Consider the following 13,006-nt stretch of genomic DNA (forward strand, 5'->3'; position numbering starts at 1 on the left):
TTAGTTTTCTCAAAGATCGCATATTTTTCAAACGAATGGGATTATACATTTCCATGTGGAAAGAGGGGTGCGTGAAATTATTAATACAACGAGCTGAAACAACAAAAGCAGACTAAAGTAGTAGTAATTAAAATTTTAAAGATAAACCTGCAAGTAAGAATCGTCCGTCCCAGTCCCAGTCCCAGTCCCAGAGCGAACCGGAGAAACGAGGAGACCATGCTCTGCTGTTCCGTAGCGCTCCATTTTTATCGAGTTTTATGGGCCTTATTTTTGGGCCTTTTATAATGAAGCTTTAGTGGGCTTGTAAAATAAGTGGGCCAAAAGTAAAAGGTCAGCAAGTGAGTGCCTCGTTCCTTAACCAACAGTTTTCGGTTATTCGCTTGTGCCGAACCGACCCAACTTTTCTGGATCCGATTGGAGATTCTCCCTCTCTATCATCTCTGTCTCTCACACACACAAACACACACATTCTCTCTGACTCATTCGCAATCAGGAATCGAATCGATTGATTCCATGAAAATGGCGGCCTTCTCACCATTACCATTTATTTGGTTCTCATCAACCCTTGTAAAGGAAGCTCGTGGGTCAGAATCTTCACCACCAAATCATTTTCTCTCTCTACGGGGTTAGGGTTTTAACATGTATTGATAGATAGGTTGGGTTCAGTAATAGTAGTAGAAAGATTTTCAATTATTTAGTAATTCAAATGAAGCGCGCGTTCGTCGAAATCTCGGACGAGGAATGGGAAAATCACTCTTTCGACCCGTCGCGGGTTCTCAAGACTTCGAATAACCCGCCTCCTATCGAATCCTTCGCCTACGCTTCCGCCTCCACAAAACACGACAATAACTCCGATCACAGCACCGACGACGATTCAGTCGTCGATATCACCGACACTTGCGTGCAAACTTTGGAAGATGAAGACTACGATGATAGTGTGGGGGTGAGGGAAGTTCGGCCTGGCCGCAGATTTGTGGTTGACGAGGAAAGCGATGACGATTTTGCCCAAGTGATTGAAGTGAAATCGACAGAGGATGACAGTGATCTAGGGTTTGAGGACGAAGAAGAGGAGCTGGAGCTTGTGGAGGAGGCTGATGTTGTTGGAAAGGCTTTGCACAAGTGCGCAAAGATATCGGCAGAACTACGGAGAGAGTTGTACGGTTCATCCACACCGGCTTGTCATCGGTATGCTGAAACTGAAGCAGCTTCTTCAATGAGGATGGTCACTGAGGTCAATTTTCAAATTTTCTTTCTCCTTGCTGAGAATACTGGGGAAATTAATACTGTAGTTTTGGGAATTTTAAAATATCCCAACTTTAGTTTGTTTTGGCTGCATTTTCACGGATGCTAAACAGAGCATTTGGTTATTGATTTAATCTCTAGTTTTACTTCCATTAATGCAGAAGGATGTACGTGCAGCTTTTGGGGCAGATGATTCGGATTTTCAGCCCGTTCTCAAACCATACCAACTCGTTGGTGTCAACTTTCTTCTTCTTTTGAATAGGAAGAGAATTGGGGGAGGTAATCTTTCACGTGCTTGTAAGCATCTTACACAGGGTGTTGGTGTCTCTACTGGTAGGAAAGGCATGTTGCCATGGGCTGCGCGACAGACATGTAACATTGCTTTATGCTCTGTTGCCCTTGACACATGTACTTAAATTATTTTTGTATTCAAATTATTTTTCTTTCTTCTCTTTGCCAGTCTTGAAACCTTGACTCGGGGCTTGGGAGTTAAGACCCAAAGCCACCAAGACCAAAGGTAGACTAGTTAGACAGTTAAATTTTTATGAATAGTTTTCTAGAATCACGACTCAAAATATGGGTAATGTTTCCTTCTATCAGTACAAGTAAATTGTAATTTTGCATGTTGAGGGGTTCGTTAGTTACTCAGTTGGGTAAGTGCTGAGACTGTATCTCTATATGTTGGACCTCTTCGACCTACTTGCAGTTTGAGACTAGTGCCAGCGGCCTTGTGCCTTTATTAGTATATGTTTGTTGCCTAATAAAAATCAGATCATGTTCCATTTTCATTTCTTGTTTATAACTTGTTGGGTCACTTGTGTGCCCCTGCATTGCTTTCACGTGCGTACGAGTGCAGATAGTAACTAGACACATGGTGATGAGTGGAACTATTTACAAGTTCTTGCATTAAATAAATAAAAAATTAACAATTACGGATTCTGAGGTAGATCCTGCATCAGTGGCAATGGGTACTTTCTTCTCATAGTGGATTGCCTTGATTGAACAAGATTCCATGGTATTTACCAATCACAATATTTTTTGCACAAAATGTCTGCCTTCATTTGTGTGATTGATTATCCTCTTTTATTGATTACTGCAATTGAATGGCTTGTTAAGACAATTAATCAATCCCCTGTAGGTTGGTTTGAGAATACTTAAGATTCATACCTTTTTACTGAGAAACACTCCCTCTCATTTTTTGCTTGGGCTTCAACATGCCTTCAGTGTCTTGGTGTTAGATTCATCTAATCCTCAAAATTTAAGATGTGCCTGTGGAGACATGGCTGAACTATGAAGTGCCTTATTCTTCTTCATATATGACATTTAGGAAAATGGTGTGAACGTGTTATGTTTGACGTTGATATGTTTGCTAATTTTGAAGTAGCCATGCGACAAAGGGCACTTTAAGATATATTGTATTCTTTATTTTGGCAGACATGCCATGTTACATTCCTGCAGAAGATGTGTTTCCCTTCGTGTTGTTAATGTATATAAATTGATAATATTGGATACCTTTATCATTTGAGTAATGATACGGAGTTTGACAGTCAGCCCCTCCCCAAAAAAAATAAAAAATAGAAAACAAATATCACTACATATCATAAAATATGTGCTGTTTATCTTGCCCCATTATATCTACCTTTTCTATCCTTTTTACTCATGTAAAAATGTCTTAAGCTGCGTCTTGGATGTTTGATATATCGTATGGGAAATATATTGTATTCTAGGTGTGACTCCACAAGTAACTGATGCCTCAAATTTTTTTATTCCCTGCAGCAATATTGGCAGATGAGATGGGTCTTGGCAAGACCATTCAGGTAGTTTGGTCTCTGGATTCCCTCGCCTTTGTATTCATACAGATTGTAAATTTCATCTTTTAAATGACAAGAAAATTATGGTTTGTGACGTTGCTCATATTGAACAGGCTATAACATATTTAACCTTGCTGAATCATTTGGACAATGATCCAGGTCCCCATTTAGTAGTATGTCCTGCTTCTGTTTTGGAAAACTGGGAAAGGGAGCTCAAAAAGTGGTGTCCGTCATTTTCTGTGCTCCAATATCATGGGGCTGGGCGATCGGCTTATTCGAAAGAGTTGAGCTCTTTATCCAAGGCTGGATTACCACCACCATTTAATGTTATTCTTGTGTGTTACTCACTTTTTGAACGACACAGGTTTGCATTGCCATGTTTTACATGCCAGTGTTTGTATATCTGATTTCATGTTGTTTTACATGCCAATATCTGTTTATCATTGGTGCCCTTTCCACAGTGTGCAACAGAAAGATGACCGCAAAACTTTGAAACGTTTGCCGTGGAGCTGTGTGCTTATGGATGAGGCTCATGCTTTGAAGGATAAAAACAGCTATAGGTGGAAAAACCTAATGTCTGTTGCACGGAATGCAAAACAGCGTCTGATGCTGACGGGGACACCACTACAGAATGATCTACATGTATGCTGCCAGTGAAGGCCTTTTACTCTTAGTGATCACTTCCTATAAATTACTAAAACTGATATTAGGCATCGTATTGAACCCATGAATGATGCTTGCTTTGCCTGGACATTATACCAAGTTGCTTGTAGGATGTCTACTAATGGTTTATACCTAAGAATAGCTACAATGAAGAGGGAAGGACGATATTTTGTTGGAGAATGATGCCTATATTCCTCATATGTCTTGGGTAAATGTTATATATAGAAGCTAAGTTGTCCAGATTAAAAATAAATAAAACAGAAGACATTGCATAAACACTTATATTTTGGGCCAGTTGTATATAAATGACACCTCAGTTGAATCGCTTGTCAAATTAATATTATTTTGATATTCTTCCTTTCAACCTTCTGAATAATTTCCAGCTTCTTGTTCCTGCCATGAGATTTTTATGAAATATGAGGCGCCACTGCAGTTTTTTTATTTTTTTTCATTTTTATTTCTTCCTTTTTAGCCCTGTGCACCATGGTAGCTGGTGAAACTGCTTGAGTTCCATGTGGCAGACTTTGTTGTCCCTTAATATGTTATTGAATTCCTCGCATTAATTGTGCACCCATGATTGATCTAGTAATGCACTTATCTTTGCCTTTTCAGGTTATTCTCTTTATCTTGGATTATGATCCTTCACCTTGTTTAGTAGTGTGATGTAGGCATGTTCCCTGGGTCTAGGGTGCAATGATTGATGCCTTCTGTAGAGTTTATTCCATGTTTCATTGCTAATGTTTCATTTATATCCAAGCTTCATATGTGCCTTTAATCATTTACCGAATGGCGTAACTGTAAAATAAGCCAAATGCTGTAACGGTAAATATGTCAATTAACCAATGGCTGGAATAACATAATATAATGATTTCCATTAAAATTTCTGTTGTGACAAATACCACGAACCAAGAACAAATCAGGAATCAAACAGAAAAGTAAACACACCACACACAAAGATTTACGTGGTTTGGCATAAAGCCTACATCCACGGTGAAAATCCGGCGAAAGATTTCACTATACGAAAATTAGGAGATTTCCAAACCCTAGCTCGCTCTCTCTCTCTCTCTCTCTTGCGGCTTTCAGTGTTCTCCCTCTCCAAACCCTAAACACGCGGCTACAAGTGTCCTAAACAGGGTCAAGAGCCACAAGAGAAAAACAAGGCAAATTTTTTTTTTCCCATTCTATTTTTCAAGTTAAAAACAGGCCGAAACAAAATTCTGGACACAACATCACAATTTCTTATATTGAACATTTGTTCAGGCTTGTTATCCGAAGTCAATCTTTCCAAGCAAAGGTTTGAAATTTAGAAGTGATTTTTTTTCCATGGGACATTTACAAGTGAAGTAGGTATTAACGGACTTGCAAAAATTGAGTCTCTTGCAATGTCTTCTTTGATAAGTGTGTTATTATTGCAGGAGTTGTGGTCATTGCTGGAGTTTATGATGCCTGATATTTTTGAAACTGGAGATGTGGACTTGAAAAAGCATTTAAATGCAGAAGATAGGGATTTGATTGCTCGTATGAAGTCCATTATGGGACCCTTTATTTTGAGGCGTTTAAAATCAGATGTAATGCAGCAGCTAGTTCCAAAGATACAGCGGGTAATTAGACGTTTATTTCCCTGGTTAAGTTTCCAAATCAAATGGAGTTTTTGTGAAGCTTTTTACTTTATGGCTTAATTTGGAAGTTCTTTTACTGGTTTCACTTGTTATTTACTTTTGAAGGGCGGAAATGTCACTGCAGGTTGAGTTTGTGAAGATGGAAAAGAAACAGGATGATGCCTATAAAGAAGCCATTGAGGAGTATCGTACAGTTACTCTGGCCCGTATTTCAAAGGGTTTGGATATTGATTCCAATAATGTTATTGGCATTCTTCCTCGGCGCCAAATTTCCAATTACTTTTTTCAGTTCCGCAAGGTGCATTTTTTCTTTACATTTTGATGCAGTTGATTTAGATTTGATTGTGTATACTAAATGCATATGTTTGTTTTGATTGTTGTACTTTCCCTTGTTCCAGATTGCAAATCATCCTTTACTTGTGAGGCATATCTACTCTGATGAGGATGTTGTTTGTTTTGCTCAGAAGCTGCATCCACAAGGTGTGTTTGGGTTTGAATGTACCTTGGATAGAGTAATTGAGGAGCTTAAGAGTTACAATGACTTCGCCATTCACCGGGTAATTTTTTGAAGTGCCTCTTTGTTTTTTTTGTTACTTCTAATGGCATGGCATTGCTTGTCCAAATGAATGCAAGTAACTGGAATTGTACACTTCTCTAAAACACAGGGAAGAGTGGTGTATTTTTATTTTTTTTGTTCTCGTATTTGCAAGAGAATAAATTGTACATATACATTTTGTACCATGAGATATTTTATTAATGTAGATTGTTCTGCTGCAACTGCAATGATAACCTGGACTCGAACCGGTTGAATGCATTATCCAAATTTTGTTTCTGAAATCGAGTTCCTTGGACTTAAACCAAATCTATAACGCTTCCTCTTCAAAAGCATGTTTCAGATATTCTCAGGAAAGAGTTCTTGGATGCATACATAATTTGGTGGGTTTTCTGACATATAAAAGCATGTTCCAGATATTCTCAGGAAAGAGTGCTTGGCTGCATGCATAATTTGGTGGTTTTCTGACATATAGAAATTTTTTTGAGGTAAAAACATATATAATATGTATAATATATTTACCTAAAAGCATTATATTTTTTAGAAAGAATTCACTTGAATTGTGAATATTCTTGTTTCTTTTCATAAATTTACTTGTCATCCGTCAAATTCATTGCAATTTTTTTGTTGAATAGGGTGCGCTTTGTTCGGCTATTATCTGTTCTAATTATATAAAAATAAAAATAATAAAATAGCGAGGCTATTGACTTTAACAATGTGCAACACATGCAAACCTGAACTCCAAATCTGCCATTTAAGGGGAAAAAAGTGTTTTTATATATATATTTGGAAAAAAAAAAATGACACTTCACAAAGTGAAGAAATCGTGTAGCTTGAGAAATCATCTAAGGACAAAGGATAAAGAGAGACTAAGACAAAATTAAGACCAGAAAAACTTATCAAAAAAAAAAAAATAAAAAAAAAATAATTATGACCAGAAAAAACTTGAGCTAATATACGAAACCACAAAACCAGAAGAAAACTGTTTTATTTTTATAGAGAGAGCAAAAATTAATTTTCAGTTACTTTAATGACACAATAATATATTGGATTTGATTACAAATGTAACTTGTCCAGGACTCTGTTAGTACCCTTTAGATGTGAGTACATGGTTTTGTTTGTTTTTTGGTATTTGTTTTTAAAATAGAGATCTCTGATCATTTTAATATCTTTTTCATTTATATATTATTCTCTTTTGAAATCCTTGTGCATTTTGTACTATTAGTTACTTTTTGGTTGATACTGGTTTGTATTCTGGCAATTAGGTATATTGTAATTACTGTTACCAAGCCTTGTACTCATAGTTAAAACCCTGTAAGAAGATCTATGTATTGAGTAGGTATAACCTAGGCAACCTGTACTATATTCTGGGATTGTTTAAATGGGGTTTATTCAGTTATGCCCGAGTTACTTATGTTGACACTAATTTATGTTTTAACTACCTCTTAGCAGCTTTTACTTTATTATGGTGTCACTGGTACAAAAGGAATTCTTTCAAATGAGCATGTTATGGTTTCGGCAAAATGTCAGGTACATTTTCAATAAATTTACATTACTTGAGTCAAATTCTGAAAAGGGTAAATAGCATTTGATACCTTTTTCTCACATTAAGAGTTTTGAATTGCTGTGTCCATGATAATAGGTGTTAGGCAAACTTCTCCCTTCACTAAAGCAAGGTGGGCATCGTGTTTTGATTTTTAGCCAATGGACGTCAATGCTTGATATCTTGGAGTGGACTTTGGAGGTAATTGGGGTTACTTACCGACGCCTTGATGGAAGGTACCACTGCATTTCTATTTTGTGACTGCAACTCCTTTTTGTAACTTGATTCTCATCTTTGAACTTAGATACGTCTGTCATCTGGCATATCCATCCATATCCATATTTGTTGGACCCCTTTGTGTGGCCCTGGTGAACAATCAAGATTGTGTTATACTTCTCTCTTCTTCTTCTTCTTTATTTTTATTTTTTTATTTGAGTTCACTTATTAGGGTCTAGTGTATCTTTTTTTTTTTTCCTAGTTGGGACTCGACACACACTGCCTCCACTGAGGTTCGAACCCCTGACCTCCCTTTGGGAAGTAGGAGCCTTGTATTGCTAGGCCACAGGCCTGTTGGAGGAACATTCTTTATGATTACGTCCATTGTAAATTTCTCATTTTATGCATTTGGTTAATAATAGCTTGAGATAATATTTAGTGGTTTATTCGAGTTGCATAATATGCACTTCAAGTTATTATAATGATTTTTTACACATTTCTTGTAATGCCAGTACTCAGGTGGCAGACAGACAAACAATAGTAGATACATTCAATAACGACACTTCGATATTTGCATGCTTGCTGTCCACGAGGGCGGGAGGGCAGGGTTTGAACTTGATTGGAGCTGATACAGTTGTCATACATGACATGGATTTTAACCCTCAGATCGACCGACAAGCTGAAGATCGCTGCCATCGCATTGGCCAAACAAAACCAGTTACTATATACAGGTTCCTTTACCCATACATTTATTTTGGCCCGATTACCCTTTTAATGTTGCAATTACTTATGGTTATATGGTTCCTTCAACTGCTTAAAATTGTGCGCAGGCTGGTGACCAAGGATACGGTTGATGAAAATGTTTATGAGATTGCAAAACGGAAGCTAGTATTGGATGCAGCTGTGCTCGAATCTGGCGTAGAAGTGGACAGTCGAGGTGACATGTCTGACAAGACCATGGGAGAGATATTGTCAAAACTGTTGCTGGGATAAATACCGAGTTATTATTATTATTATTTTTTTTGTGACATTTTTGGGCTGGGGGAAGAGTGTGGGGACATGCAGCAGTTATATCTTTTGTCCTTTCAGTTGAAAGGCCATTGTTGTACTAGTTAGGCTTATTTCAGAAAAGTTTTGATTGCAATTGATGGTATATGTATCTGCAGTGTGGGCGTAAATTATTCTAGTTCATGTACAAAAAATGAATTTCAATAAGCGACATTTAAAATAGATGCATTTTATTTTCATGGTTTCTGAACTTCATCTGGGTTGCTCCGGAACAAGGCAAGCACTGTTTGATACCTCAGTTAAGTAGCCAACAAAACATGGCAACAAATCAAGGCCAACGCCACAGAAAATTATACCCAAACCAGCAGGAAAAAGAATACACTACTACAGACTTCGTATAAAAAAGATGAGCAAGAAAAAAACAAACGAGAAAAAGAGAGGATAAAATGCACCAAACACCGTAGACAAGAATCAAAATGCTAAAGCCTCAAATACAGCTGCTTTAGCAACTGAACAGCTTCAATTCCGCGCTATTCTCCATAAGCAGCAAGTGAACAAATTTCTCAGGAATTTGTTCCTCAGCACTTAATCCCAATGAAGAAGATCAACAAGCCAAGACCAGACCCGATTCAAAGAACAAATGCTCCAAAAAAAATCCACACCCTTCAAACAATTATGGCACACTCTGAAACTGATCCCTCTCTTTTGCAAATTATGCACAGGAATTTTATTTTGCAAAATAACAGAGCCTGTAAAACTAGTAGAAGGCCTTCCTCGATTCCAGACTAGTTTAGCCAAGTCCTTTTTGGCAGAATGAAATGTACATAAATTTCGAAAGGTTACAAAATTACGATCCCCTTTCTTTAGAGAAATACCACCAGGTCCTTGATGCAAATGGATTGAAGCAATTAACTACCCTTTGAATATGTTACATCAATAACTCCACAGTAAAGTGTCAAATGAGCCAAGGTGAACAAAGTAAATATCAGTTGGAAGTTATTTGGTCATGCAGTGTCCGGGGTCAGCTATAACTCCTGTTGAGCTCCCCACAAAGTAAAGATCATCTTGGCTTGTCTATAATTGAGTGCACAAGCTCTTGGTTCATTTAATTTAACAAGTCAACAACAGGCTTGAAAATAACCAGTTATAAAGTACAATGTTAACGAAGCCAAAGGTTGTTTCGAGTACACGCATTTGATAGATGAGCCTATAAATGGTTCTCCATCGCCACTTCATCCATTTAACCGAAAAATAAATAAGTGCTGAGTTATGCCAAACATGATTTTGTGAACAAATCATTTTATGAAAAATTTAACAACTCTCTTAATTTGACAAAGAAACTGGCTGCTGAGTTAAAAAATGGGAATATGATGGAAATTATATCCAATTACAGAAAAACTGCATTAATGAAAGAACATATAGCAGATCCTCCATGGATAACCACGATGTCGCCTAACTGTTGAATTCATAGATGCAAGTACAGGTGTAATGTTTTATACCTACTTCAAATTAGAGAAAACCTTACTATCTTATCTAATTTATGATTCTATTACACCAGGGTTTACTTCCCTAGAATGGAATTTCCAATATAGAACCTGTCAAACATCAGGAGAAAAAGGTATACATACATTATTCACCTGCAAGCACAGAAAAAAACATTACATCAGTATCACCGCAAGTTGAAAAAAGATCCGGTCACCCATCAAATTTGCCACATCATGTCAGAAGAGACTTGTAGTTGCATCAAAATAAAATCACAACAAAAGTAAGGAAAACTGATAAAATTTCTAAAATATATGTGCTTCTAGGTGACAAAGGTACAACCCCTGGTAGCATGATGTCGCACCATTATTGATTCCTAGTGAAAACTGGTAATGAGTGCACCCAAATGAAAAATTAAAACCAGACTATGTAAGACGTAAGAGAACCAAAATTATGTGGCAGAACATACAGTGCTGAAGGCATGTTATGCATTGCGTTTGAACTCTCTCTGGACCTGTGCTTCCGTTTCTTACTACTGAATCAATGAATTATCACGAGAGAGAAGATTGGATTAACAATAATCACTACTACACACACAGACACGTGATAAGCAAAAATGGTTCCTTCTATATATGTCAAGTGTAAATATAGTACTTGTCATGTGAGCCAGGATCCCGACATGATTTGAGCTTCCGGTCAACACGCTTCATATCCGCAGCAGTCGGGGTCTCAAGTTTACTTGCCTATAATGAAAGCCAGCAAAAAGTTAAAAGTAGGTATGTGGAGCTAACAGAACCATGGAAATGCTTGGTTCAGTGTTTTGAGAGCAATTTTCTCTCCCCAAAGATGAAAAGAACCAAAAAAGTATATCTAAAATCCATTTGGTTGACTGAGCTAAAACAAAATTTCAGAAAAGCCTTTCTGTTTCTCTGGAAACAGCTAAAATATCTTGTTCTTCTGAACTATTTTTAGAGAACAGAGTTAAAATAGGAATAATATAGCCAAGAAAAAGAAGAAAAGAAGTATGCATCATAACTAAATTGAATTACAATTGACTTGATATAGTCATACCAAAAAATCAATGGCATTCAGAGGAACAGTGAGCTCTGAGATGGTGTGTGCAGGATGCTGGTGAGAGAGGATGCTCCCAAGATATCTGCACAGAAATCATTTGACAAAACAAAACAATTTTTTAGCCAAGAAAGGTAGGTGAGCTGCAAGAAATTAATTTGTTAAATACTTGCAGAAGCAATTCAAACCTCTCAAAGTCAAAAACACCATGAACTTCATTTGACTTGCGCAAAGCAGCCAATGCCAACTGCACCAAATTAATGGAGAGACACATATAATAGGAACTATGAAACTATATAGAGAACAGACCATGGTATCAAACCACAATCCAAATCTGAAAACTGAAAGTTCCCCAGCAAAAGTCCTAGGCTATTTTTAAAATCAGGGGTCAGTGCTTGGTGCAGTGGTAAAAGCTCGGGCTGACAAGCTTGAAGAGAGAGATTCAAGTATGAGAACAGTCACTTTGTGCAAAATATATCCAAAAGTTAGGGGCCTGATTCATTTTATTCTCTCCACTATCTTTTCCAACCCAGGGATGTTGAAGCCTGTATGATCTCCCTTCAAGAACCTTAAAGATAAAGAGCCATAATCATGTGTCATGAACGTTTAGATATTGCAATAAAGTAATTGTAAGTTCGTTGTGTAATAAGAACAATTTATGAAAAAGTATTGAATTCATACATCCAGGGCATTGGTTCCCTTGTCCATCAGATCGAGTTTTGTTACCACTCCAAATGTTCTTTCACCTAGAAATACCAAATAAAATATATAAAGGATTGATACATAAATAAATTGTTGGGCTTGTATACAAATGTTCCCATTAATAGACAAGAAAATTACACCACCAATTTCACTATACCACTAGAATCAACTTCTTTTGCAAGCTTTATAGCATCAGAAGTGGCCATAGCTTGATTTGCTGGAGAAATGGCCAATATAATGCAATTGGGCTACAAAAACAGTGAAATCCATTAGATGACCAATGGAACAAAAAACGAGTTGATTATGCAGTGGAATACCTAAATCCTTATCAATTTAGAGACTGGTTCCATGATGAAAATTGATTTTAATTCCCACAAAGCAGATAACAGAATAATACATGTTCCCATACACAAAAATGAAAATGATATAAAAAATGACGTTCTGATCTAGTCTTCTGCGACATCAGCAGAGAAAACTCACACTTTTAGTTATCATGGTTGCTCTCTATGTTGACCAAAAAGGATCAGGTCTTCAAACTAATCTTCTTAAACGAACAACCATGATTCAGCCAACAACATAGTGGTCTTTTCCAAAGCAATGCCCTCCCAACCCATGGGCCAAAATAATCAGAGTGCCATTCAAGTGTCCTAGTTATTATTTCATCCGGTACTATTATTCAGCTTGCTTACATTCCCCAATCTCCCTCAACACCTCAGCATTGCGCTGATTTACCATCACTAAGACTCAAAAGCTTAAGAGAACTTTCTGTTCTACTCAATAAATAAGAGTAATGGTGCATTTATGGGTGTGTTATATATTATATCTGTATTTTCACACTACATTTTATAGTCAACTATATACGTAAAACCATTATATATAACCGTCAGCATTGCTCTCCCCTCAATAACGCATACACTTAACATATCAGTATCTTCATGTACATAGATAGTTGTTACCAAAAGACCATTCTCACCAAACATGCCCCACAAGTTGGAGGCTAGGTTTGAGTGCATACTCATGACTGGATTATAATTCTAGTCTTAAGAACAATGCCTTAATCCCATTTCCTTGGAAATATTAAAAAGTATTCTAGATC

At 37.0% G+C, this 13,006-nt stretch overlaps 2 protein-coding genes across 3 annotated transcripts; one reads left to right on the plus strand and one right to left on the minus strand.

Annotated features, from left to right (window-relative positions):
• Positions 1–392: 392 nt before the first annotated feature.
• Positions 393–8,908, plus strand: LOC132302412 (protein CHROMATIN REMODELING 19). 2 transcript variants are annotated; one of them, XM_059799252.1, is made up of 12 exons: positions 393–1,231; positions 1,404–1,521; positions 3,019–3,059; positions 3,167–3,417; positions 3,515–3,695; positions 5,132–5,317; positions 5,460–5,633; positions 5,800–5,892; positions 7,341–7,418; positions 7,531–7,667; positions 8,160–8,378; positions 8,478–8,908. In XM_059799252.1, exons 1-12 carry the CDS (start codon positions 707–709, stop codon positions 8,638–8,640), a joined length of 2,166 nt encoding a protein of 721 aa, XP_059655235.1. In that variant the 5' UTR covers positions 393–706; the 3' UTR covers positions 8,641–8,908. The 2 variants fall into 2 exon arrangements, with proteins under 2 accessions (XP_059655235.1, XP_059655234.1); XM_059799251.1 differs by having other exon boundaries at positions 394–1,231; positions 5,734–5,892.
• Positions 8,909–10,288: 1,380 nt separating this feature from the next.
• LOC132304580 (phragmoplastin DRP1E-like) lies at positions 10,289–12,645 on the minus strand. The gene is made up of 9 exons (XM_059802335.1): positions 12,600–12,645; positions 12,068–12,127; positions 11,890–11,954; positions 11,738–11,776; positions 11,397–11,500; positions 11,209–11,293; positions 10,792–10,880; positions 10,559–10,672; positions 10,289–10,292 (listed from the first exon to the last, which is right to left on the minus strand). Exons 1-9 carry the CDS (start codon positions 12,643–12,645, stop codon positions 10,289–10,291), a joined length of 606 nt encoding a protein of 201 aa, XP_059658318.1.
• Positions 12,646–13,006: the final 361 nt, after the last annotated feature.

Source organism: Cornus florida, unplaced genomic scaffold (genome assembly GCF_030987335.1).
Source record: "Cornus florida cultivar Cherokee Brave unplaced genomic scaffold, ASM3098733v1 CherokeeBrave_3.0.0_Hap2_Chr04, whole genome shotgun sequence".
Lineage (NCBI taxonomy): Eukaryota > Viridiplantae > Streptophyta > Magnoliopsida > Cornales > Cornaceae > Cornus > Cornus florida.